At 36.7% G+C, this 27,007-nt stretch overlaps 1 protein-coding gene and 1 non-coding gene across 7 annotated transcripts in view; one reads left to right on the top strand and one right to left on the bottom strand.

The window, feature by feature from the left end:
* Katnal1 (katanin catalytic subunit A1 like 1) overlaps positions 1-27,007 on the top strand; it is a 91,715-nt gene that overhangs the window by 49,903 nt on the left and 14,805 nt on the right. For all 6 annotated transcript variants that reach the window (XM_048800782.1, XM_048800778.1, XM_015484183.2 and 3 more), the window contains 5 exons: positions 4,711-4,838; positions 5,450-5,555; positions 17,207-17,365; positions 18,308-18,434; positions 20,689-20,823. In XM_048800782.1, the coding sequence (XP_048656739.1) occupies positions 4,711-4,838; positions 5,450-5,555; positions 17,207-17,365; positions 18,308-18,434; positions 20,689-20,823 (655 nt within the window). The remainder of the gene's footprint in view (positions 1-4,710; positions 4,839-5,449; positions 5,556-17,206; positions 17,366-18,307; positions 18,435-20,688; positions 20,824-27,007) is intronic.
* Trnaa-agc lies at positions 6,151-6,223 on the bottom strand. Its single transcript has one exon. It is a non-coding gene; the product is annotated as a tRNA-Ala (tRNA).

Here is a 27,007-nt window from a genome sequence, read left to right as displayed (position 1 = left end):
TTTCAGTGACTTGGTCCTAAGAAATATTCTGGCCTTTGGATAGTAAATCACAGCACAATTTTTTTTTTTTTTAATATTATGGCAGCTAATTTATAGAGCTGGTTTTAAAAACATTATTATGTTATAATAAAGTAGTTTGTTTGTTTGTTTGTTTTTTGTACCAGGGACTGAATTCAGGGGCACTCACCACTGAGCCACATCCACAGCCCTGTTTTGTGTTTTATTTAGAGACAGGGCCTCACTGAGTTGCTTAGCCACCTTGCTTTTGATGAGGCTGGCTTTGAACTTGCACTCCTCCTTCCTCAGCCTCCCAAGCCTCTGAGACTACAGGTGTGTGTCGCTGTGCCCGGCTAGTTTTTTTTTTTTTTCTTTAAATCTAAACCCTTTGATTGAACTTATGATCTGTAATTCCAACCTTATTTGTGGAAGTTGGTGCTTTTTTTACAAAAACCCACACTTGGTTTTCTTTTCCAGTATGAATATCAGCTTAGTGTTTGAGAGAGGGGATGAGCTCCTGGGTCACAGGAAGGTTCATATTCAAATCTTTTAACCCCTTGTTCAAAAGACTACTCAACATATTTTCATAGACTGAATGGTTTTGCTGTGTTCAAACCTTGCTCATTGACTCCCACTTTCAATCCCACTTACCCATTGAATGCCACTGTTCAGGGCTATTATACTAAGAGTTCATGAGTTCTGTTTCAGTGTGGTATTTCATATATAGGAAGATTAAATGTGGCTCTTAGTAGCCATATTTAAATGTTTTCTCCTTTCTTAGGATGGTTCACTCATGCTAGCTTGTCAGTGTACTACAGAAATGGTAGAATAGAGCACAAGACAACCCCCTACTCTGGTCTATTTATAATATAGCAGCCAGGGAATTTCTTTTAAACAGAGGTCAGATTATGTTCCTCTTCGGTACAAAAACTTCCATTGATTTTCTGTCTTAGACTAAAAGCCGAAGTCCATATAATGGGCTATAAGGCCCTACGTGGACCGGCATCCATTACCTCTGACCCACTCCCCCCCACCCCCACTTTCTCCTTTTTGTTAGTTTCCTTGTTGTTCTTGGAACTGGCCAAGCCTGCTTCCACCTTGAGGCATTTATACTTGCTAATTCTGCCCCTAAATGTTTTATTACGTATTTTGCTTTTTTACATACTGTGTCCTCTAACTTGTATGTGTGCTTCATGATGGCAGGGTTTCTATGTATTTGTTCATTGATATATTCCCTGTGTCTGGCACATAGTAAGTACTCATAAATATTGTTGAAAAAAAAACAGGTATATTGGTAAGTATGTAGAATCCTCTGGATCTATTATTTCAACCTAAATGTGTTTTGTATCAGTTTTCCAGTGCAGTACATGACACCAAAATTATAAAGCACTGTTTTGATATATCAACCTATTTTACTTTGCAAAATAATCTTAGTGGAGAATGCAGTTTAGCCACCCTGTCCAACTTTTCCTGGGTTTGCTGCTCACATCAGGGTAGGAGTAGCCCAGGTGTGTGCTGCAGGATGCCAGAGTGAACAAAATTCCCCGATTCTGGAGCTGAATCACCTAGGTTCTAGCTGTGTGTCTTTGGACCATTTACTTATCCTCTCTGATCCTCAGTTTTCTCATCTGTAAAGTAAAAATAATAAAAGTATCTACCCCATGGGACTTTTAGGAAGAACAAGTGAGTTAATATATGTCAAGAAGTTACAATAGTGCCTGCCACCTAGTAAGTAGTGTATGACTTTAAGCTATCAGTCTGACATGCTGAACAGATATGAAAGAGAACACGAAGTTACTTTTTTTTTTGCATTTATTTTTTTGTTAGTTGTTCAAAACATTACAAAACTCTTGACATATCATATTTTATACATTTGATTCAAGTGGGTTATGAACTCCCATTTTTACCCCGTATACAGATTGTAGAATCACATCGGTTACACATCCACGTTTTTACATACTGCCATACTAGTGTCTGTTGTATTCTGCTGCCTTTCCTATCCTCTACTATCCCCCCCTCCCCTCCCCTCCCCTCCCCTCCCGTCTTCTCTCTCTACCCCCTCTNCCTCCCCTCCCCTCCCCTCTCATGTTCTCTTTCTACTCCATCTACTGTAATTCATTTCTCTCCCTTGTTTTTTTTTCCCTTTCCCCTCATTTCCTCTTATATGTAATTCTGTATAACAATGAGGGTCTCCTTCCATTTCCATGCAATTTCTCTTCTCTCTCCCTTACCAAGTTACTTTTTTAAAAAAAGAAATAATGAGATGTGCAAGGAATCTTGCACTTGCCTTGGGCCAGTGAGTCCAGGCAACACTGGGCAAGGAGAGACTGTGGCTTTACAGAAAGAATCAAAGGTCAGCTCTTATTCAGCTTAGACATCCTCATGACTTCAGGCCAGTGGTTTTTATTACTGATTAGCCAGTAATCATGTCAGGCAACTCACTGCCTAACAAGAGATTTGACTCCTTTGTTGGACAGGACCATTGTTAGAAAAATTCTTTCTTTTGTTGATCAGAAATCTGCTTCTTTTGTTACTTGATATGGATCCTGGTTCTTTTCTTTGGAGTAAGATAGAGCAGGGTAGTTGTAGTTGGTTGTGTTGCTGGATTAGCATTTTCTTCTGCAGCTTAGATGTCCCTAATGTTCTTATCTTTTCCTTGTGGCATATTTTTTAAACCTTTGTCACCCTGGACATCCTTCCCTGGGTATAATTTGTTATTCAGTATTTCTTAAGATGCAAAGCAAGACTAGCAACAATGCCCTGTGAAGGCTTGTTAAGCTGTAGTTGTGTAAGTTTCTCTTGTATTCCTTAGTTATTTTATTTCTAGAATAATTTAAAAATAATCGTAGAGTGTTCCATTGATTTGTTTAAATAACTTTGTAGCATTGGCCTGTTCGTAATATAAAATGTGACTCTGTGCTGAACTTATATTATGTTTGTTTGGTAGAGGTGCCAGAAATTTACTTCTCTTTTTGGGGGGTACCAGGGATTGAACTCAGGGGCACTCAACCACTGAGCCACATCCCCAGCCCTATTTTGTATTTTATTTAGAGACAGGGTCTCACCGAGTTGCTTAGTGCTTTCCTAAATTGCTGAGGCTGACTATGAACTTGTGATCCTCTTACCTCAGCCTCCAGAGCCGCTGGGATTATAGGCGTATGCCATTGTGCCAGCAATTTCCTTCTTTGGATAGTGTCAGTATTGATATGTCATTGAAATGTGAGGCTCTTTCTTGAAAATTTAATTTAATACTGCTGCCATATTTCCCGGATATATTGTTTATTTGGGGGTCAGCTCACTAGAATACTGTTTGGTCTTTACCTGGTGACTAAAATAACAGGAGGATCTGCAAAAGGGAGCTATTTAGTCCCTTCTCAGCACTTATTGTTCCTTTTGTTTATCTCAGAAGAAATAGGATCAGAGAAGGTCACCCTGTTCTGTTGTCTTTTTTCAGGAGGTTGACTCACTTTAACCATTTCCACCCTTCATTTTTATATTAGGTGGTAACTTGGGGCTGATGCTATGGGCATGGTATTTGGCTCTGCCTGTCAAAGTAGTTCCCTAGTTGAACTATCTCTGGCAAATTAGTGTTTTATGTAAGTGTCTTCAAAGCTGAGTGAATTTTGGCAATATTCCATAGCTAGAAACCCTAGCATATACTTTTAAAATAAAGCCACAATGTCATTAAATGAAGAATTTGGGGTAAAAGCATATTGCTTTAATGATCTTAGAAATATGATTTGAAGTGGTCATTTTATCATTTGTCATTACAGTGACTTTATGATGGGCCTCAAAAACCCACTGGAAGAAACCCTGAATCATGAGGGGTTACTTATGGTTAAAGGAAAAGGCTCAGTAAGATGCAGTTGCCCAGTCCTGACCATTTCCTCGTCTGCAGCCTCTTTCTCAGATTCTTTGGAGAATCTAATAGTTCTGCCCTCTTTAATTCATCTTAGACATGAGATGATCTGATGGAATGGTATGGGTTTAGGGAGGCAGACAGACTGGAATAAATCTTCACCTTAAAAAATAAATCTCCACCTTCATGTTTACTAGTAAACTTAAATTACTTATCCTTATCTATAAAAAGAAGGAAAAATAATGTCTACCCTGCAGGTTGCTATATTTAATAATGTATATGGGATTTTCTGCTACATAGTAGTCTCAGTGAATTAATTTTCTGTTTTGTAATGTATTAATATTCTAATTATTCTGTAGCAGTGGTGGAAATCCTCTCCATTTACCAGTTCAGAGAGACTTTTTTTAGTCTGTTTGGATCTAGCAAGGAACATTTTCGTTTTATCTGCAATTATCCCCCTAAGAATGTAGGTTTGAAGATATTTATAATAAATTTGACCAGTTAATCTAATTCTGATACGTAGGGAAGAAAGGCATTTGAACAATCAGAAAACATGATTTTAAATTGTAGGAAGATATTTTAAAAATGATTATAGCTGAATATGTTGGCACATGACTGTTATCTCAGTGACACAGGAGGCTGAGACAGGAGGATCGCAAATTTGAGGACAGTCTGGGCAACTTAGTGAGAACCTGTCTCAAAAAATAGAGCGGAGGGTTTAGCTCAGTGGTAGAGTGCCCCTGGTTCAACTCCCACTTTAAAAAAAAAAAAGTGATTATAACATTTTGAAAACTTAATGATGTTAATTAAAATGATCTTGTTATTGATCAGAACTTTTTTATACCTGTCCCCAGGGAAGAAAAAATATGCAAGATGGTGCAAGTGATGGTGAAATTCCAAAATTTGATGGTGCTGGATATGATAAGGATCTGGTGGAAGCCCTTGAGAGAGACATTGTATCCAGGAATCCCAGCATTCATTGGTTAGAGTCTTTTAAATTCTTGAATTAAAGTAGAGGAGAAAACAGATCATAGATTGACTTGGTGTTGAGCCTTTTCTTTTTATCCATTAATCTATTGATTATGTCTTCATTGATAATATGAGTACATAGAATTGATGGGAACCTTCTGTCAGAATATAACCAAGGAACCGGATGTGTTTGTGCACATCTGTAATCTCAGTGGTTAGGGGGACTGAGACAGGAGGATTGTGAGTTCAAAGCCAGCCTCAGCCACTTAGTGAGGCCCTAAGCAACTCAGTGAGACCGTCTCTAAATAAAATATAAAAAAGGGCTGGGGTTGTGGCTCAGTGGTTTTGTGTGTGTGTGTGTGTGTGTGTGTGTGTGTGTATGTGTGTATAAAACCAAGGATATTTCACATTAATTTGATGTTGATTTAACTGACAAAGTTCATTAATTAAATAACATGTCCTAATAACTGTAGTGTTTTCACTGATCATTTTATGCAGTAAGGATTAGAACAATGTTCTTAATATTAAAATAATTTCATAAGTAAAAAATATAAAAGAATTAGTTTCAACCATAAATCATAGCATCCTGGATAAACATCATAAAACTTTGTTGTTCTTACACAGGGATGATATAGCAGATCTGGAAGAAGCAAAGAAATTGCTAAGAGAAGCTGTTGTTCTTCCAATGTGGATGCCTGATTTTTTCAAAGGAATTAGAAGGCCGTGGAAGGTGAGGATTTATTAAAGTAGTTTTGGTATAAGAATGTTGCTTGCATTGTAATGAAAGGCAGCATTGCTGGAGATGTTTATGTGTCTCACACGGTTTGTGAATGTCAGGGGAGGTCTGTGGACATCCAGAACACATGGGTTTGAATTAGGTGCTGTGGCTGTGTGCCAAACATGGGCTTGGAGGGTTGAAGCTATTGTCTTTTGTTTTGTTTTTTCCCCCTCAGGTCTGAGCTAGAGGCCAATTTTAAGAATTTCCAAGATGTTATTTCTGTAAATAAAAAATAAATTAAACGGCAATATCACATAGTCTTACAGAATAAGTGTTTGATCAAATGAATACCTTTTTTAAGTTGTTGTGTTTCTCACTAATCATTAGTTTTTCTGATTTTCATTTAATCGAGGCTCAGTATAATTCTCAGACAAAATCAGAAAGTTTGTTTCTTTCTAGCTTACCTGCTACCATAGAGTTAAAGCCTACCCAGGCCCAAGTCCCTTAAGTTCACAGTGTCATTCTACATATTAGAAACTCTCCCAAGCTCTCTGGAAACTACCTTCCTGCTTGGAACATTTTTTTTAAACCTCTTTATTTTATTTTTATGAGGTGCTGAGGATCGAACCCAGGGCCTCGCACATGCTAGGCGAGCGCTCTACCGCTGAGCCACAACCCCAGCCATATATATATATATATATATATATATATATATATTTTTTTTTTTTTAACTTAGCCATAGGCAGAGTCTTCCATTTATTTTGATTAGTAGAATGTAATGAAAGCCTGCTCTTACTTTGCTCTTCTGGCTTAGCTAGAAAGATCTGTTTGTTTGTTGAATGCTTCATCCTCTTTATTCATGTGCCAGAAAGAGAGGAGGACACATTGTGAATTTACCTGAATAGTCTGAAACACTCATAATGCTTAGACTGCCTCTCATAACTTGAAAGCTTTTAAAGACTATATTTATTATAGATCACTTTTATTTCTAATATGTACTTTATTTTGATTGACAAATAGTGTGTATTTATGCAATACAGTGTGATATTTCAAACAGTATACAGTGTATAATGATAAAATCAGAGTAATTGGCATATCCATTATCTCAAATATTTATCATTTCTTTATGTTGGAACATTCAGAATCCTCTTTAGCTAACATACAATTAATTGTTGTCAGCCATAGTTACCCTATTTGCTGTAGAACATTACAGGTTATTCCTCCTATCTGGCTACTTGTTGACCACCTTCTTCCCATCCCCTTCTTTCCCATGCCCTTCCCATCCTCTAATATTGAGACCATTTTTTTTTAGGATCCGCATATAAATGAGAAAGTGTAGTATTTGTCCTTTTATGCCTCACTTACTTTACTTAACACGATGTCCTCAAGGATTATTCCTGTTGCCACACATCACAAGGTTTCATTTTTCATAGGTGAATACTATTCCACGACAGACATGTATTCATTCATTCACGGATGAAAGTCTAGGCTATTTCATATCTTGGCTCTTGTGAATAGTGCTACAATAAACAATGGAATGGGAGTGCAGATATGTTTTTGACATACTGATTTTATTTCCTTTGGATATGTACACTCAGTACTGGGATTGCAAGATTATATGGTAGTTCTATTTCTAATTTTTTTAGAGAAACCTTCATACTGTTTTCCATAATTGCTGTATGATTTGTGTTCCCACCAACAGTATTTGAGAGTTCTCTTTTGTTTGTATCCTTACCAGCACTTATTATTTTTTATCTTTTGGTAGTAGCCATAGGGGTAAGGTGACATCTTATTATGGTTTTGACTTGAATTTCCCTGGTGATCAGTGATGTTGAGCATTTTCCCGTATACTTATTTGCCACTCATTCCTCATTATTGGTTTGTTTAGGTTTCTGTTTCTTCATGATGCAGTCTTGGTAGGTTATGTGTGTCTGGGAAGTTACACATTTCTTCTAGGATTTCCAATTTGTTGTTATGAAGTTGTACGTAATAGTCCAGAATAATCTTTGTATTTCTGTGGTGTCAGTTTAATAAATCCTTTTTCATTTCTGATTTTATTTATTTACTTGGCTCTTCTTCCTCCCTGTCCTCCCTGCTCCCCTCTCTCTTCTTAGTCTAGTTAAAGGTTTGTCAATTTTGTTTATCTTTTTAAAAACCCAAAATTTTCTTTTGTTGATCTTTTGTATTATTTTAGTCTCAATTTATTGTTTCTTTTTTCCTTTTTTCTCTTCCCTCCCTCCTTTCCTCCCCCTCTCCTCCCCCTCCACCTCCCTCCCCTCCTTCTTTTCTCTCTCCACTTCCTTTCTTCCTTCTATTAGTTATGAGTATGGTTTGCTCTTGCTGTTTCAGTTCCTTGAGTTGCACTATTAAATGGTTTATTTGAGATCTTTTTCCTTTTTTGAAGAAGACATGTATTGAAGACATGTATTGCTCAATTTCACTCATAGTATTTCTTTTGCTGTTTCCCATAGGTTTTGGTGTATTATGCTTCTTTTTTCATTTGTCTTAAGACATTTTAAAATTTCTGTTTTAATTCTTCAGGTTATTCAGTAACATGTTATTTAATTCCCATGTATTTGTACAATTCCCACAGGTCCTTTTGTTGACTTCTAATTTTATTCCATTTTATATGGTCAGAAATGATACATAATAATGATTTTGATTATTAAAAAATTGTTGAGACTTGTTTTGTAACAAGGTTTATCTTGGAAATTTTTTCATGTTCTGATGAGAAAAACATTAGGTGAAATATTCTGTAAATTGGTTTCATTTGGTCTACAGTATAGTTTAACTCAGGTGTTTCTTTGCTTATTTTCTGTCTGGATGATTGATCTATCCATATAGGTGATGGAGTACCCAACTATTGTATTTGTAGTGAAGGTTAACCTGTCAAGGTTACTGTTGACAGGTAGTGATCTACTCTTGTCATTTATGTAATTTTTTTCTGTTTGTATTTGTATTTCCTTTTAGATTTAGTAATATTCGCTTTTTTATATTTCAGTGATCCTCTGTTGGGATGTGGATATACATAATATTTATTTATTTATATATGTGTATCTGTCTCCTCGAATTTATATATATATCTATGTGTATATATAAAATCCTCTTACCACTGTGTAATGACCTTCTCTGCCACTTTTTATGTATTTTTTTCTTTCACTGTTTTTAAGGTCATTTTTTTTTTTTAATTGGAACTTTGTAGATGTACATAGTATTGGGTTCATTCTGACAAACTTGTCCATCATGGAGATCTGTTTCAGTGCATGATCCTCCCATTCTCCTTTCTCTACTAGTCTTCCTTTTGCTTGTCTATTAATTTGTATTTGATTGGTTCTTTATGTTATCTTATCCTTCCCTCCTCTTTTACTGTACTTTACTCAAGCTTCTGCAATTGTCTTTTTATGATTTTTTTGTGGTATTTTTTTTTTTAGTTGTAGTTGGACACAATAACTGTATTTTATTTATGTATTTTAATGTGGTGCTGAGGATCGAACCCAGGGCCTCACACATGCTAGGCGAGCGCTCTACCACTGAGCCACAGCCCCTGCCCTTTTTATGATTTTTGATGTAGAGTTTGTTTTATCTGGAATGAGTAGCTACTAGCTTGCTTTTGGTTTTCAGCTGCATAGAATATATTTTTCCATCTCTTCACTTTTGGTCTCTGGGTGTCTTTATCAGTGAAGCAAGTTGTTTATAGGCAACATATAGTTGTGTTTTTTTTTTTAAACCTAGTCTGTCTATATCTGTTTTGTAATTTTTTTTTTTTTTGAGTTCTAGCTGGACACCATACCTTTATTTTATTTATGTGGTGCTGAGGATTGAACCCAGGGCCTCACATAGTGAGACAAGTGCTCTACTGCTGAGCCCCAGCGCCAGCTCCTATCTATATCTTTTAACTGGAAAATTTAATTCATTTACATTCAGAGTTACTGTTAATAGGTAGTGATCTACTCTTGTCATTTTGTTAATTTTTTTCTGTTTGTATATCCTTTGTTTCTTCCTCTCTTATTGACCTTTGTGATTTAATACTTTTCTGTAGTAATAAGATTTCACTATTTTCTGTTTCTCCTTTGTGTATGTATTTATGAAATTCTTCTGCTTTCATGTGTTTTCATGATGGTAATTATCACCCTTTTGCTTCCAAATGTAGGACTCCCTTAAGCATTTCTTATAAAACCAATCCAGCTTTTTTTTTTGAGAAAAAGCTTTACTTCTCCATGATTTCTGAAGAGTAGCTTTGCTGGGTATATTATTCTTGACTGGTAGCTGTTTTTCTTTAGCACTCTGCTGGCTTGCAGGTTTCTGCTGGAAATCCTGCTGTTAGTCCAGTGTTGTAGATTTCCTAGCACATCACACTTTTTCTTTTGTTACTATTAGAATTCTGTCTTGACTTCTGCACTTGGTTTTAATGTGCCTTGGAGAGAACCTCTTCCAGGTAAGCCTATGAGCTTTATGGGTTTGATGTCAGTGTCTCCCCCAAGACTTGGGCAGTGTTCGATGATTATTCTGTTTGATATGGTTCTGTGGCTTTCTTCATCTCTTTTCCTTTTGGAAACCCCATAGTTCAATATCTGATTGCTTATTAGGAATGTCCCAATTTTGCATAAGCTTTCTTTGCTCTCTTTATTCTTTTTTTAAATTGTTGTTGTTACCTTCTGAGTGGGTTAATCTAAAAGATCTGTCTTCAAGTTAAGAAATTCTTTCTTCTGCTTGATCTAGTCGATTGGGTCTCAGTTGTTTCATTTCATTCTTGATTTCTTCAGTTGCAGGGTTTTTGTTTGATTCTTCTCATGTTATATTTTTGTTGAATTTCTTATTCAGATCATGACTGACTTTTTTGTATTCCCTTATTTCTCAATGAACTTTTTAAAGATTATTATTTTGATTTCCTTTTGAAACATTTCACAAGTTTCCTTTTCCTTGATTCCAGTACTGGGGGAATTATTGTACTTCTTTGGAGGTGTCATTTTTCTTTACTTTTTTTTTTTGTGTGTGTGTGTATGTAGTTTTGTTTTTGTTTTTCTTTTCTACATTGATGTATGAGCATTGGAAAGTTGCCCTTTCCAATTTTATGGGATGTTTACCTGACCTTCCCTATGGGGGAGAGCGCCGGGGTGGGTGAAAAGGTGCTGGTTGGGTGTGGTGTGTCCGCTGATTCTGAGTGGACACAGTAGTGTCATTTCTGTACAGTTTCTTTAGCTGCAGTCCTCGTCAGTAATGTCAGTGGTTGTGTCAGTGGCCGAGGTTGTGTTTGTGACTCTGGTGGTGTGTGTGGTTTTGCTGTTGGATGTTCATGGGTGCCCAGAGGTGGTGGCTGTGTGGTGGGTTCTCTGGAGGGGTGGGGCCAGTGCCTAGCTGACTGTGAGGCAGGATTTGAGGGTGTATTGGGCCCCCAGCTATATGAGGGTTTCCCCTCTGTGCAAGTCCACTGTTCTCCAGGGGATGGGACACAACTTATAGTTTTGGAAGCCATGTTATGAGCCTTTCTGCTCAGCCTATGGTTAAGCATCTGAGGTCATGGTCTTTGGTCACTTGTGTGAGCATTGTGGGGAATGACAATGGAATATCAACACTGAAGATACACGGTGGCTGCTACCCCCAGAGCAGGATGAGCTCCAGCAGTGGATCCAGTTTGAAGATGGAACCCAGCTAGAGCAGCTCAGGTCACAGAGATGGGAATGTATAATGTGGGTTTATTCTCTATGTGTACAATGTGGGTTTATTCTCAGCCACCTGAACTCATAGCAATTCTTAGATTTTAGGGCCTGTTGGGGATGCAGGATTATTCTGCATAGTCATCTGCAGTGGCCAGGAGAACCGTTGCCAGTCTCTAGCTTACCTTTTTTACGTAAAGAGAGGTTTGCCTTTGCTCCAGGCCATTTGGCCAGGGAGATGGTGAGGAGAGGCAGTTTCCTTTACAGTGCGTCTTGGGGTTTGCAGCTCCGTGTGAGGATATCGCCACTTTCATGGCTACGCTGCAGTGTGCTCCCTTGTCACTCCAATTGAAATACAGTTGATGAGTGACAGGTAACTCTATTTGGCTGTCTTGTTAACATCCTGCTATAGATTATTTCTGATTCTATTTTGGGAACATATTACCAAAAACTTCCTCTTTACTATAGCTTTTAGAAATATTTAAAAGACAAAAGGTTTTAAGTAGGTATTTACAGTGTATTGTTTGTTTATGCTCTTATATTTTAATGAAACATTTAATGGCTGAGGACTGATATTATACTTTAAAAGCACACATTTGCTACAATAAAGCTTGTATGTGTCATAAAGTAATACATAATCTAATTGGTTGAGAATCTAATTTTAGCTATGGTATTTGTAAAACTAAAACCAAATGATTGAGTTACATAGCCAATATCTTGTGTCATTTTAGAAAGCTTAAAATTTATTGTTTCCTAGACATAGTTTCTTTTTTTAGGACCAGTTTTATCATCAGTTTATATATTTGAATCACAGTAAAACAAAACAACATTAAAAACAAGCACAGATGTTTGGGGTAGCCAAATAGTGATGCCTATATATGGCTTCTGGTGGTTGTGAGGTCAGTCCTTAATTCCTTCTGAATTTGTGGTCTGCCAGTTGAAGTTTCCAGCTTCTTTCATATGTCACTCTCTCTCTTTGATCTACCCTGTGATTTTCATGATAGGGCAGCATTATAGGTATTTTTTTTTTCAAATTGCTTAACTATACAAGAATATTAGAGGATTTACTATTCCATTTATCTATAATCATAGAGGTTAATAAAATTGAATTAAAGAAAATGGACATTTTATTAATAAAACTATCATTTTTACTATGTCAAATCATCAATGGAGAGGAGGAGTTTTGCAGTAGAGGATCTATATTTTGACATGAGATCCATTTTACTTCTGGGTAGCTTCCCCAAAGGAGGGCCTACCAACTGACATTTAGGTTACATCCCTAAGAGGATAAAGATTCCAGGCTGGGGTCACAGTGATATGTGGGACAAGGGGCAAAAGTATCTGACCAAAGGTGAGTGTAATTTGCAACCATTTTTTTAACCTTCAAAAGTTTAACATACCTTGACTTTCATAAAGTTTTTTTTTTTTTCTTCATAGAGGTCTTTAGCTGTTTTCTTTTTTTGTACTGGGGCTTGAACTCAGGGGTACTTGACCACTGAGCCACACCCCAACCCTATTTTGTGTTTTATTTAGAGACAGGGTCTCACTGACTTGCTTAGGGTTTCAATATTGCTGATGCTGGCTTTGAACTTGTATTCCTCCTGTCTCAGCCTCCCAAGCTGCTGGGATTACAGGTATGCACCACCGTGCCCAGCTTTAGCTATTAACTTTTAAGCTGTTTATTTCACTGTTAAAACTGATAAAGTCAAATCGTATTTTATTTCTCCTTGATGTGCTTTTAGTATTTAGTATTTATTGTATTTATTGTCCAGTGGATTAAGAAAATAGCGTAAACATTGATTTGCAACGAATCTTATTCCTGACGAATGAATTCTTGTCTGTATTAGAAAAATAAAATTCTAGGGTATGGAACTTTGACTTTTAAAAGTTATATTAGACATTTTTAAGGGATTTTTGAGTTATTTAGAAATTTGTTACCCCTAAAAATTAAATAAAAGTTTAAAAAATGGGACAGTAAATAGATTTTAGAAGATGTGAAAGTAGAGACCACAAAAATGCATCAAATTTATAAAAGTTTTTAAAATCTAAGTTCTAGAATTTTAGAATTGAAATGAGCATTTGAGATTATCCTATCAAATCCCTGAAATTTGACACTAGAAAATTAAGGTCCAGATAGGTTGTGTTAGCCATGATCGTTCTTTTAGAAAATTTAAAATTCAGTGTGTCTGAGCTTATTACATCTATTAGCTTATTACACCTCTCCCTCCCCAGCATACTTTTTCCCATATCAGGTGTGAAGTCATTTCTTTATTTAGCCATCAGATACTTATCTAGCTCTGTTATATATAAGGATCTTGGTTGAGAACTTGGAACACAGATGGGATTTTCAAGACATGGTGCCTGGTCTGTGAGACATCCTGGATGGAGCGTTAGGCAGATGCAGGAGGCTTTCAGTTAAAGACAGCGGAGGAGTCTGATGGGTGCCACAGGCCACATGTGCTCTCAGAGCTCAGCAGAGAGCAGACACGCCATGATTAGAGAGGCTTCATGCCTGAGGCGGTGGGATTTGGAGGACTGCGAGAATTTTATTATGTTGGGGCAGACATTTCATTTGATATTGGAACTTCAGGGGAATAGGATGTAAGCAGCAGAAGGTAGGTGAGAAAATATAAATATGTTTGGGAAATAGATACGTTGGAGTTTTATAAGAGAGGTAGCAACAAGGTACAGACATGGTTTACTTTATTACACTTTGATTTATTGTGCTTTGCAGATATTGCATTTCTTAAAATAAATTGAAGATTTGTGGCAACCCTCTGTCAAGCAAGTTTAATGGGTCCATTTTCCTAACATGTCAGATGATCATTAGGATTTTTTTAACAAAGTATTTTTATTTAAGGTATGTACATTTTTTAAACATAGTGCTAGTATACACTTACAACTACAATATAATGTAAGCATACCTTGTGTACGCACTGGGACACCAAAAGCTCTGTGTGACTTGATTATTTCAACATTGGTTTTATGGAAGTAGTCTACAACGGAAGCCTGAATGTCTCCAGAGTATACCTGTATTGATCAAGGGCACAGACCCTGGATCCAGACTGTCTCCGTGCAAATTCCGGCCCCTTTCCACTTTCTTGCTTTGTTATCTTAAGCATTTACTGAATTTCTTCATGCCTCGTTTCCTTGTCTATAGAATCCCAATAAAAGACATCTTACTGGATTTTTTTTTTTTAAAGAGAGAGGTTTTTTAAAAATATTTATTTTTTAGTTTTTGGTGGACACAACATCTTTATTTTATGTGGTGCTGAGGATGGAACCCAGCGCTCTGCACATGCTAGGTGAGCGTGCTACCGCTTAAGCCAAATCCCCAGCCCCTTACTGGATATTTTAAGGATTAAATGAGTTAGAGGCCTTAGAATACTGATAGTAGTTAGAACTATGTAAAAGTTAAATAGATAATTAGTGGAGGATTCAAATGGGAAGATAGGTTGAAACCAGATTAATTGTGGGAATTTGAGCCTTTTCTTGTAGGCATTGGGGAGAACTCTTTGGGCAGGGAAGGTAGCATAGTTACACGGGGAGGGTTTGGGAAGAACAGTCTGCTTCCCAGGAGTAGCAAAAGACTAGAGGCAAAGAGCAGGTTCAGAAGTGGTTAGCAGTAGTTTAGGCTTTTAAACTCAAAGGGCCTCTTAAGATGGTGATTATGAAAATAGAAGTGACAGATGCTAGTTGTATTTAATGGAGGAGAATGATAAGCTTTCAGATGTAATATATATGTGAAGAAGGAGACAGGGCAAAGATAATATCAAGACTTTGCCTCTGGGTAAAGAGTGAGGTGACATAAATGTAGAACTTAGGACATGGGTTTATTATTGTTGATGTTGAAACTTTAACAAGAGCTGAGGTGCTTCTGGGGAAAGAGATAATAAATTCCTTTTGAGTTTGAGAATTTAGTATAATATTCATGTGGAAATACACCATTAGTGTTGGATATGCAGGGCTGAAGTTTGTTTGTTTTGGTATTGGGATTGAACCTAGCCCTTTTTTATTTTTTAATTTGACACAGGGTCTCACTATGTTGCTTGGGGCTTGCTGAATTGCTGAGGCTGGCTTTGAACTTCTGATCCTCTTGCCTCAGACTCCCAAGGGGATGAAGCTATTGAGAGAGGTGAAGGACAAGGATATTCAGTGCCATTCAAAAATGAATATCTCTAGGATGAAATTTTCTCTAAGAAAATAATAGGCCTTCCTTATAAATTTTAAGTCCAAATTATGTCACTTTTTTTTCCAAGGCAACACTTAAAATTATACTAAGAAGATAAGGGCTTGCCTAGAAGGTAGACTGCTGTATTTCTCAGTGGCTCAAATATATACGTATGCCTGAGTCACTCTTACGTTGAGACTCTATTCATCTACCAGGCCTACCTCAGCACTTTCTAAACTGCACTGTAATTTATCTCTGTCCCCCATTAAATTTAAAATTTTCTTAAAGATTTATGTGTGATTTCTGACTAGGTCAACCATGTATCCTCAGGGCCTAACACTTCGTAAGGATTCAGTAAATGTACCTTGGGGAAATACATATTTATTAGTTACCACGTGTCAAGTGATAGGCTAAGTGCAGAGGACCAAAATGATTAAATAACAACCCACAGGAAATCATGGTCTTCGTGCAGATAAATATTTATTATTACAGATGCAGTGTATTGCGTGCAGTATTTGTTCCACAGGACAGTGTGGTAGTAAACATGCTGCTGTGGCAGCAGAGAGGAGTAACTAGATCTGTGATGGAGAATATCAGGATGGTTTCCAGAGCAGGTGCCTCTGAGCTGAGACTTGAAAGACACCAGAGTTCAGTACGCAAATGTGATGAGGAAAGTCCCTAAGGCAGAATGGTTGTCTATCCAAACGTGAAAGGTGTAGGAGGATGTAGTGTGTTTGGGGAATCATATGGCTGAAGCATAGAGTGTTTCTATGGGTCATGTAACAAAAGACTGCTGAGTAGCTGGAGGTAGCTGCCTTTCTTGAAGAGCCCTATGTGTCATGCTAAAGATACTGAGTCATCGAAGAGCTTTATCTGGAGATGACTTGCAAACGTAGAAAGATGCTCTTCCAGTAGCAGGAGGATTGATTGGTTGGAGGTGGACATAGCTGAAGAGAGGTAAGGAATATAATGAAGAGGCTGTCACAGTATTCAGAGCCATGGCACTGACTGTTTGGCCTGGATTTGTAAGAGGTGTTGAGAAAAAGTGTGATATAGGAAAAGGGAGAGGGATGAGTTGTATGACTCCCAGATTCCAGGGTCAACTGAAGGCTTATTGGTGATTTCTGACACCACCTATGCAGAGTTGGGCCAAACTTCACAGGTTGAGAGCAGTTTTCCTCAAAAAAGACATTTTCTGTGACATGTTGAACCCAATATTCCTTGCCCTCAGTAAGGGACCAATCCTACCTTCCACATTCATCTATAATATATACCTTTTAGTCAAAAAAATTAAGATGCATTTGAGGTAATAAGATAGCAGTGAAATCCACTGGTCATTCCAACATGATCAAATTAACTAGAATTGTGTCAGCTTAATGTAGTATAAATAAAATAGTATTAATCATAAAAGAGCCACTAAATACATACTAAAAACTAAACTTGAACTGCTTCTTACATTTGAAAACAAATACATCAAGTATTCTACAAAAACAAATCAGTGAATAATGAAAATGCCTTAAGAAAACCAACCCTCTGATGTCTTGAAGATCAGTGAATTTTTACATGGTTATTATTATTTCATCTCCTCAGGAACTTACTCCTGTAATTGTCACCTGTTTCTTATATCTTCTTATCTACTGGCTTTTTCTCCCCACAGTATAGAAACTTACTTCAATCACTCTTCACTTTTTTTCTATCTATAAAATGATACTCCTGCCAAATGTACTGTGATCTTACTGTGACAGCTGTGTTTATGTACTTCAACATGATAATTTATAAAAAAAAAAAAAAAGTATTTTAATCTGAAAAATCATTTAATTCATCTTTTGAAATTTCAGGGTGTGCTGATGGTTGGACCCCCAGGCACTGGTAAGACTATGCTGGCAAAAGCTGTTGCCACTGAATGTGGCACAACATTTTTCAATGTTTCTTCTTCTACACTGACATCTAAATACAGAGGTGAATCTGAGAAGTTAGTCCGTCTGTTGTTTGAAATGGTGAGTGATGGTGTATTCAGATTTAAAGTACTATTTGTGTGGGCGTATGGTGGCCCCACATTCTAGGTCCATTCTCCTAGGAATCTTTTCAAAAAGGGCTTGTGGTTATATTTCAATAGTTCTGGACATACACCCGCCTTGAGCAATGGGGCGGTGGGTTTTGTGAGGTAGTTGATGTTCTTCAGTGTGTCTTTCTTTCTGAAGAGGGCCGTCTGGTGTCTTGCTCAGTGAGAGTAGAAGAGAATCTGACTGTATACAGATCAACTGGATAGTGTTTCTGGATATCTAGAAGATTGGTGGAGCAGAAGAATATTTTTATATGTATTTAAATACATAGCACAGATCACTTCATCAGAAACTGACGTAGCATTAAAACTAGTTCCTTTTTCAGAAAGGATTTGTAATAATTAAGAATGCATGTGGGCTGGGGATATAGCTCAGTTGGTAGAGTGCTTGTTTTGCATGCACAAAGCCCTGGGTTCAATCTCCATCACCACACATACACACAAAAAGAATGCATGTTTGAGGATAGAAGTTGATTTATCTTTCAAACTTTTTTCATTATGGATATTACCAAACACAAAAGTAGAATAGTATGGTGAGGGGCTGGGGATATAGCTTTGTTGGTAGAGTGCTTGCTTTGCATGCACAAGGTCCTGGGTTCAATCCCCAGCATCACCAGAAAAAAAAAGCTACATGGGGATTCGCCATACTATTCTATCATCCAACTTTACCAACCATATAACTTTTTCAGTTTTAGAAAGTTTTACTTATCTAATTGATTTAACTTCTGTTAACAACCAGATTGTGGTGGCATTGAAGTTGAAAGTTAGGTTTTCAACTTTCATTTGCTTTATTTTAAAAGGAAAAAATGATATTTTAAAAATATTCAAATTATTTTATGAGATAGATGAATAATTTCTTTAAAATATTTTTACAAAGGCTAGGTTTTATGCCCCTACCACAATCTTCATTGATGAAATAGACTCTATCTGTAGCCGAAGAGGAACTTCTGATGAGCATGAGGCAAGTCGCAGAGTCAAGTCTGAGCTCCTCATTCAGATGGATGGTAATTGATATTTAATTATGGTTTCAAAACTGGTATCTTTACGTTTTTAGCTTTGCATAAAATCATACTTTGGATGTTTTCAGAGAATGGACTAAAAGGAAGTCTGAATTTATTTTTAACCACTTATGTACCCACCCGCTTGTTCATCTGTTTGTGAATTAGTACAGGACCACCGCAAGGCCTTCAGGGAGTCTCTGTGACAGCAGAGGCTCTAGAGGTGTGACCTAAAGTTCCAGGGGTCCTTGAGACCCCTTGAAAGGCTTTGCAAGGCCTAAACTATTTTAATAGTAATATCAAGACTTTGCCTTTTTACTCTCATTCTCTCACAAGTGTATGGTGGAGTTTTTCAGAGACTATGAGACCTAGGAGTAGCAGAAAAGGTAGAAACCAGAAGCAGATGTGAAAATCCAGCTGTTCTCTGTTGAGTCAGACATTAAAATGTTTTAAAAAGTCTCTTTTTACTAAACTTATTTTCACAAAATATGTCATTTATGTTAACTATTCATGGATATATTATTATTTTAAAATAATCATATTTTGTAAATTTAATTTATAAATGGTGAATATCAGTAGATATACTCCACACATACAAAAGCTCTTTGGCACTCCCAAGAATTTTTAAGATTGTAAAAGAGTTCTGAGACTGAAAATTTTGAGAGCCACTTTTAGCCAGGAAGCAGACAACCAATGAGAAAATTTGTAATACATGCTGATATGTTCTGTGGTAGAACTAAGCTCTGGGTGCAGTGAAAATACAGTAGGAGTCTCACCACCCAGACTAAGGGAGTCATGAAGGGGATAGATGAGTTGGGCTTTGAAGCATTGGTTAGGGTTGTCCAGACAAAGAAAAAAAGGCATTGGGTAGCCACCCCAAAGAGTTACGTGCTTAGAGGTGCTGCTTCCTCTGCTAGTGCATGGTATGCACCATGAGAAAAGATTAAAAGCTATTAAAAAATATCCAGAGTATTTGTTTCAAAATAGTTACCCACTGACCATGAATAATTAATATTTATGGTGTGTTATATGTAGTGTCTTTTCCTCAGTTTGCCATTTTAACTTTTGCTTAAGCATGTGAGAAAGGAGCAGCTGTATTATGTTTTACAGGAAGGGTGTAGGGGAGAGTATTAGTTGATCAAAATTGGAAAAAAAAAACCCTGAATACACATTTAATCAGCAAAATTTCATTGAGACGTGTTTGTGACTGTGGTTGATTATCAGTTGGACAGCTTGATTCTTTGGGATAGGATTGAAATAGGAGTTTTAGTATTAATTTATTGTGAAAATGCATATTAAACTTGGTGGCTCTGAAACCACTAATTTGTTATACCAGGCTAGAAAATCGTATCAGTAAAGTTTATGAGGTTTTTTTATTTTTTTAAAGAATATTTTTAGTTATAGATGGACACATTATCTTTACTTTAATGTATTTATTTTTATGTGGTGCTGAGGTTTGAACCCAGTGCCTCACGTGTGCTAGGCAAGCACTCTGTATAATTCACTCATTATTTCCAGAGTTTCTGTTATGTGATCTAAAATCTTTTAATGTTCTTTTCAGTGCCTTATAGTTATACATAATATTGGGGTTTATTTTGACATAATCAAACGTGCATGGAATATAATTCTCTTCACTTCAGTCTCCAGTACTTCTTTCCTTTCCCTCCTCCCTTCCCCCATTCCCCTTTCTCTACTCTACTTTGACCTGAAATTTTATTTATATTTCTTAAATTTTAACTCTGAAAAGGCAGACTATTTGTACATACTTGTAGTTGATTTGGTTATAAAAGTAAACAGTATTTAAATTAGACTCAGAACTAAAATAAAATAATTTTTGAGGAAATTTGTGGTTAAAAAAAAGAAAGAATGAAGCCAGGTATCCAGTGGTTAATGCCTGTGATCCCAGAGACTTGGGAGACAAGGCAGGAGTGTCGCAAATTTGAATCTAGTTCAAGACCCTGTCTCGAAAGAAAAAAGTATGGGGATATAGCTAGAGAAAGAAAAAGAAATAGACTAGTATCTGATGTCTTTTCAGAAGAAATATACTTATTTTCTTAGAAAATTTAGTTTTTCTTACTGCATTAGAACCCTGAACAAGATTTTGTGATTTTTTTACTTCCTTGTTTTGTAGTTATCTATTGTTGTGTCTCATTTTGTCACCAATTCTGCCACAAGCACCATGATAGAAATGTTAGTTGAATAAAATAATAAAGGGCTGTAATAAAAACAGTGACAGCCTTTCCTCTCTTAATGTGTCTAGGAGTTGGAGGAGCTTTAGAAAATGATGATCCTTCCAAAATGGTTATGGTATTGGCTGCTACCAATTTCCCATGGGACATTGATGAAGCTTTGCGAAGGAGATTAGAGAAAAGGATATATATACCTCTCCCAACAGGTATGATACCTTCCTTCTATTGAACCTTGAATTCTTCTGTCATTTCTGGTTACCTTTTTCTCTTTATCTCTTTATTCCATTGTCATTCTGCTTAAATAAGTTTGTAGCATCACAAAACCAATTTGTAGTAGATAGAAACAGAGGCCACACAGTACTCTATTGAAGTACCTTATTTTTAGAGAAATTCTTACAGTCAGAACAGTATTTTTGTTAATAAACTTGGTAGCAATTAAGTTTTTACTTTGAACTTGAAGAGTCTTCAAACTTTAAGTGATTAAAAATGACATTCTCTTGGGGTCTTTTTAAAAATATGCTGCTTTGAAAAACATAATTTCATCTTAATGGATGTTCAAATTTTCATAAGTGATTTTTTTCTTTCTATTTTGGGATAAAATTTGCATGTAGTAAAATGTACATGTCTTAAGTGAATAATTCAGTAAGTTTTGATAAATGTATCTCCCACTTTAATCAATGCCCCATTGAAGATATAGGACATTTATATTACCCTTGAAAGTTTCTGTGTGCCCCTACAAGTTAATTTAAACCTCCATTAGACATTTGTGTTAGTTTTTCATAACTGTGACAAAGTACCTTACATAAGCAACCTAAAGGAGGAAAGATTTATTTCACATTCAGAAGTTTCAGTTCATGGTTATCTGGCTCCATGCTTTTAGGCCTGAGGTAAAGCACAACATTATGGCAGGGAGCATGATGTGGTATGAAGCTATTCAGCTCATGGTGGCTGGGAAGGAAAGATGGAAGGGGCTGGCGACAGGATATGCCCTTCCAGGGTACATACCTCTTTATATACTTCTTCTGACTAGGTCCTACCTTATGCAGATTCTGCCACTTCCTTATAGTGTCACCATCTGGGGACCAAGACTTCAACACATGAACCTTTGACATTTCAGATCCAAACTATACAACATTCACTTTACCTGATTTTTATCACCACAGATTAGTTTTGCCTTTGTTAAACTTTATATAAATGGACTTGTAACAACATGTAGTCTTGCTTCTGGCTACTTTCATTCAATGAAAATTTTTTGAGATCATTTATATATTATAAGTTTTCAGAAGCTTATTCTTGAAATGATGATACCATATTTATTCTTCTTTTGATAGGCATTTCAATCACTGTTAGTTTCTGGCTATTGTGAACCAAGCTATAAACCTTTTTGTACAAATCTTTTTATGGATGAATATTTTTAATTTAATATAATTAGAATATATTAATATATTATAAATTAGAATATGGTCATATAGTAGGTATATGCTTAACTTTGTTTTTTTATTAGTTGTTCAAAACATTACAAAGCTCTTGACATATCATATTTCATACATTTGATTCAAGTGGGTTATGAACTCCCATTTTTACCCCGTATACAGATTGCAGAATCACATCGGTTACACATCCACGTTTTTACATGCTGCCATACTAGTGTCTGTTGTATTCTGCTGCCTTTCCTATCCTCTACTATCCCCCCTACCCCGCTCCCCGCCCATCTTCTCTCTCTACCCCATCTACTGTAATTCATTTCTCTCCCCCCTTTTTTTTTACCCTTCCCCTCACTTCCACTTATATGTAANAGTCTGAAATGCTCTCTCTTTATGGCTTCAGTTTGTATTTCTAATTGTTATATTGCTATATTTTTTATGTGGTATTTCCCTCCAGGTGTTTTTTTTTTTTTTTTAAAGACAGGGTCTTACTAAGTTGCTCAGCAGGCTGGCCTCAAATTCGTGATCATCCTACCTTGGCTTCCCAGGGAGCTGGGATTATAGGAATTAGGCACCATGCCCAGCTTTCCCATTTTTAATTGAGTTATTTGTTGTTTTATTAATGCTTTATGTAAGGTTCTTCAACAGTCTTGTGGATATTTTCTGTTTTGTAGTTTGCTTTTCACTTATCTTTATGCTGTATTTTTTATGGTATATTTTGATGAGCAGAAAAAATTTAATTTTGATGAAGTCCTGTTGTCAAATTTTTCTTCTATGGATAGTGCTTTTCATGTCTTAAGAAATTTTTGCTTACCCTAAAGCTGCAGAGTTTCCTGGATTTCCTTTAAGAAACTATATTTAAATATGTGAACCGTCTTGATTTAATTGTGTGTATATGAGCTCAAGGGATGGTTAGATGGTGGAGTTGGCTTTATTTTTTCATACTCTATACAATTATTCTAGCACCACTTGTTGAAAGGACTTTTCTTTTTCCATTAAATTATTTCAGCACTTTTTTTTTGAAAATTATTTTACTATGAATGGGTCTTTTTCTGAATATATTTAATGGATAAATAAATATAGGGCTATCTTCAAGTTAACTATTTCTTCTTGAGTAGGTTTTGGTAACTTGTGTCTTTCAAAGAACTGATAAATTTCCTCTAAGTTGCCAAATTTATTTGGATTTTAACTAATATATATGTGGATGCTGGCTAAACAGTTTAGGTGAAGCTGTTGATTTCCTGTCTGCAACTTAGTGTCAGTAGGTGGAGGCACTCAGGAACAGAAGATGAATATGAAGTGGTTGAAGTGATGACAAACTGTAATCTGTGGGGATGAATAGGAGCCCAGGAGGATAGATCAGAACCCATACTGGGCTCTTTTTTTTCTAAGATTTCCAACTTTGACAGAGTTTCCTATAAAAGAAGCTTGGGTAAATGTATTCCTAGCTTGTTGAGTCAAAAAAGCTGAAGGAAGAAATACAGCAGCAGCTAAAAGAGCTGCCCCACTAACAAGGGGAAACCAATACCTATGTGACAATGTGTATCAACTGTGAGAGTTGATTCGTTTCTGCCCTTGACTTGCATGGACTACAGCTAACTCGGAAATATGCAGTGAGGAGAATTGTGGGAAATGAATGCCAGCTTTTCTGGAGCTGGCATAATACAAATCCACACACTTCACTTTCCTTTTTTAATCTATAGGATCTGTGGTAATGGCTCAGTTTTCATTCTTAATATTGGTAACATATCTCTAGTCTGTCATTCTTGCTATCCATCATTTTTGGATTTTTAGCTCTATCTAATTTTTTTAGTAGTTGTTTTAACAATTACAATATGCACAGTTTTGGGTTTTTTTGTTTGTTTTTGGTATTGGGGATTGAATGAGGGATGCTTTACCACTGAGCTATTATTATCCTTGGTCCTTTTATTTTTTTTAATTTGAGACAGTGTCTCTTTAAGTTGCTGAGGGTCTTGCTAAGTTGCTGAGACTGGCCTCAAACTTGGGAACTTTCTGTTTCAGCCTCCCAAATCACTGGGATTATAGACGTGTGCCACCAAGTCTGGCTTGCATAGTTTTATATATTTATTTTATGCTTTTATCTTTTAAATTCTATACCTAAAATAAAAGTGGTTCATATGCCACCATTATAGTATTACAGGATTCTGCCTGTCTCTATATTTATCTCTACCAGAGAGCTTTGTTTTCTCCCCTACCCACCTTTTTTGTTTGTTGTTGTTGCTGCCTACCATGTTTTTGTGTCAACTTGAAGGACTCCCTGTAGTGTATTTCTGGAAGGCAGGCATACTAGTGATGAACTCCTTAGCTTTTGTTATCTGGGAGAGTCTATTTCTCTTGGAAGAGCAGTTTTGCCTAGTACCATCTTTTTGGTTGGAAGTCCTCCTCCAATATTTTGAATATATGCCATGCCTTTCTACCCTGTTATGTTTCTGTTGCAAAATCTGCTGAAATCATATGGGGACTATTTTATAGGTGAAAAAACCACTTTCAAGGCTTTTCCTTTGACTTTTGATGGTTGATACAATATATTTGAATGTGAACTTCTGGTTCATTCTCCTTGAAATCCTTTTGAGCTTCTTGAATTTGGCATATTTTTTTTCCATATTTGGTAAGTGTAGGGCCATTGTTTCTTCAAATAAGCACTCTGTCCCTTTCTCACTTTCTATCCTTCTGGAATTCTCATAATATTCATATTGGTCTATCATATTGTCCCATAAGTTCCTTAGGCTTTTTTACTTTTCTTCATTCTTTTCAAATTTTTTTCTCTTGACTCAGTAATTTCCAGCCACCAGTTTTGAGTTCAGATTTTTCTTGATCAAATCTGCTGTTGATTCCCTCTAGTGAATTTTTCAATTCAGTTATTATATTCTTCAGTTCTAGAATTTATGTTTGGTTCTTTTTAAAGTTTTTCTTTGTTGAATTCTTATTTAGTTCTTGCATCATTTTCCTGATTCATTTAATTGTTCATCCATATTTTTGTTTAACACCAAGTTTCTTTTAAGATTATTATTTTGAATTCTTTAAAAAAAAAAAAGATCTATGAATTACCTAAGAGTTGATACTGTTTTCCTTTGATTGAGCCACATTTTCTGTTTCTTCATATGCCTTTTTATTTTTTGTCATGATTTGCGCATTTGAGAGAATAGCCATCTCTTCTAGTATTTGTGGAATAACTTAACAGGGGAAGAGATTCACCATTCAGCCTGCCTTGGATTCTGGAGCCCTCTCAAACCCTTTTGTGGGGATGCTTCCTCTCTGGATTTTTTTGTGTAATTTCCCCATGAGAGAGGTTTACTGATTTTTCAGGTAGTTTTGTTCTCTTGCTCCCCCTGGTGTCTGTCTGTGGTATTGAAGGCTCTCTAATGTTGCAACAAGACACCTGTTTTTCATGGCCCCACCGGCCTCTAAGGTCTGCCAGTTCCATCAGTGCCCCAAACCAAGTGAGATAGAAACCAGTCTCTGGAAAGCCCCTTCAACAGCTGGAATGTACATCTCACTCTGCTCTTTCTCTCCCAGGGGAGTAGCCATAAGCTGAATACTTTCTCCTTCATGACTCCCAGTCATGAAGCTGTGCCGACTTTGGTTTAAACCGTTCTCAGGCATCCAAGGTGTGTTTATTTCTTCTCTATACTTCAAGTCTGATGAAGCAAAAACCAAGTCCTTTGGGCAGCACCCTGGAAAGCTGAAATGTTGGGTGTGTGTTCTACCCTTTTCTTTCCCTTCCAACTCTGGAAACTGCAAGTTGGGATTTTCTTCCTAACTACAGGGAGCTGTGTTGGCTCAGTGAAGAGCTGAGTCAGTTGAAATGAAGCAGCCTTTCTCACCCATTTCAGTGACGTTCTCACTCCCTTAGTCATAGGCTCTGAGCTTACCTGAGATGCTGTGACTTCTTGGTTGGCTTTTGGAGTTCTCATATAAGCCTCTGAACCATTTATTGTTGTTAAGTCTTGGTCTTCTTCTCATTGTTGGTTGGGAACAGCATCCGGAGCTTCCTGTTCCACAAACAGGAACAAACTTCATCTATTTAAAAGTCATTGAGTTTAATAGTTGTGTACTGTCATGGCACCATACCACAATGAAGTTGTGGAACGTACCTTTCACCCTGAAAAGATTTTGTTGCCCCTTTGCCATCCATCCTTCCCTCTTTCCCCAATACCTTCCACCCCAGGCAACCACTAGTTTGTATAATTTTGTGGCTCATTATTTTCACCCAGAGTAATTATTTTGAGTTTCATCCGTATTGTTTGTTATTTTTTTCTTGGTAAGTAGTGTTTTTATATTGATAGACCACATTTTTTTTTTTTGGTGTGTGTGTGTGTTCAAAATACCTGACAAGATTAAGGAGGAAAAGTTTCTCTTGGCTCATGGTTTTAGAGGTTTAGGCTATGGTCAGCTGGGTTCATTGCTCAGGGTCCAAGGTGAAGCAGAACATCATGGCAGAAGGATATGGTGGAGAGTGCTAGTCCAGGCATGGCAGCCAGGAAGCAGAAAGAGAGAAGTGGCTCAGTGAAGATGAACCCTTCTAGAGCACACTCCCAGTGACCCATCTCCTCTAGCCATACCCCACCTGCCTATAGTTATCATCTAGTTAGTTCATTCAAATCAGGATGAACTGATTAGGTTACTGCTGTCGTAGTGCAGACATTTTCACCTCGAACATTCCTGCGTTACCCCAGGAGCTTTTGAGGGACACCTCATATCCAAACCATGACATTTATGAATGGATACTTTGGATTGTTTCTAGTTCGGGGCTGTTGGGAATAAAGCTGCTATGAGCATTCATTGTCCGGTCTTTGGGCGTTTGTTTTCATTTCCCTTGAAATTATTATTCAAGAAATGATGGCATGTGATAGTGTATGTTTATAGAAAATGGGTTGGTATTTTCTTTAGATGTTATCTTCTCTGGTTGTTTTTAAGATAGTCTGTTTATCTTCATGTTTCAGCA

The sequence above is a fragment of the Marmota marmota genome, unplaced genomic scaffold (genome assembly GCF_001458135.2).
Source record: "Marmota marmota marmota unplaced genomic scaffold, marMar, whole genome shotgun sequence".
In the NCBI taxonomy this organism is placed as follows: Eukaryota; Metazoa; Chordata; class Mammalia; order Rodentia; family Sciuridae; genus Marmota; species Marmota marmota.
The sequence above is the reverse complement of the archived record's forward strand: the minus strand, read 5'-3'. Positions and strand labels throughout refer to the sequence as shown.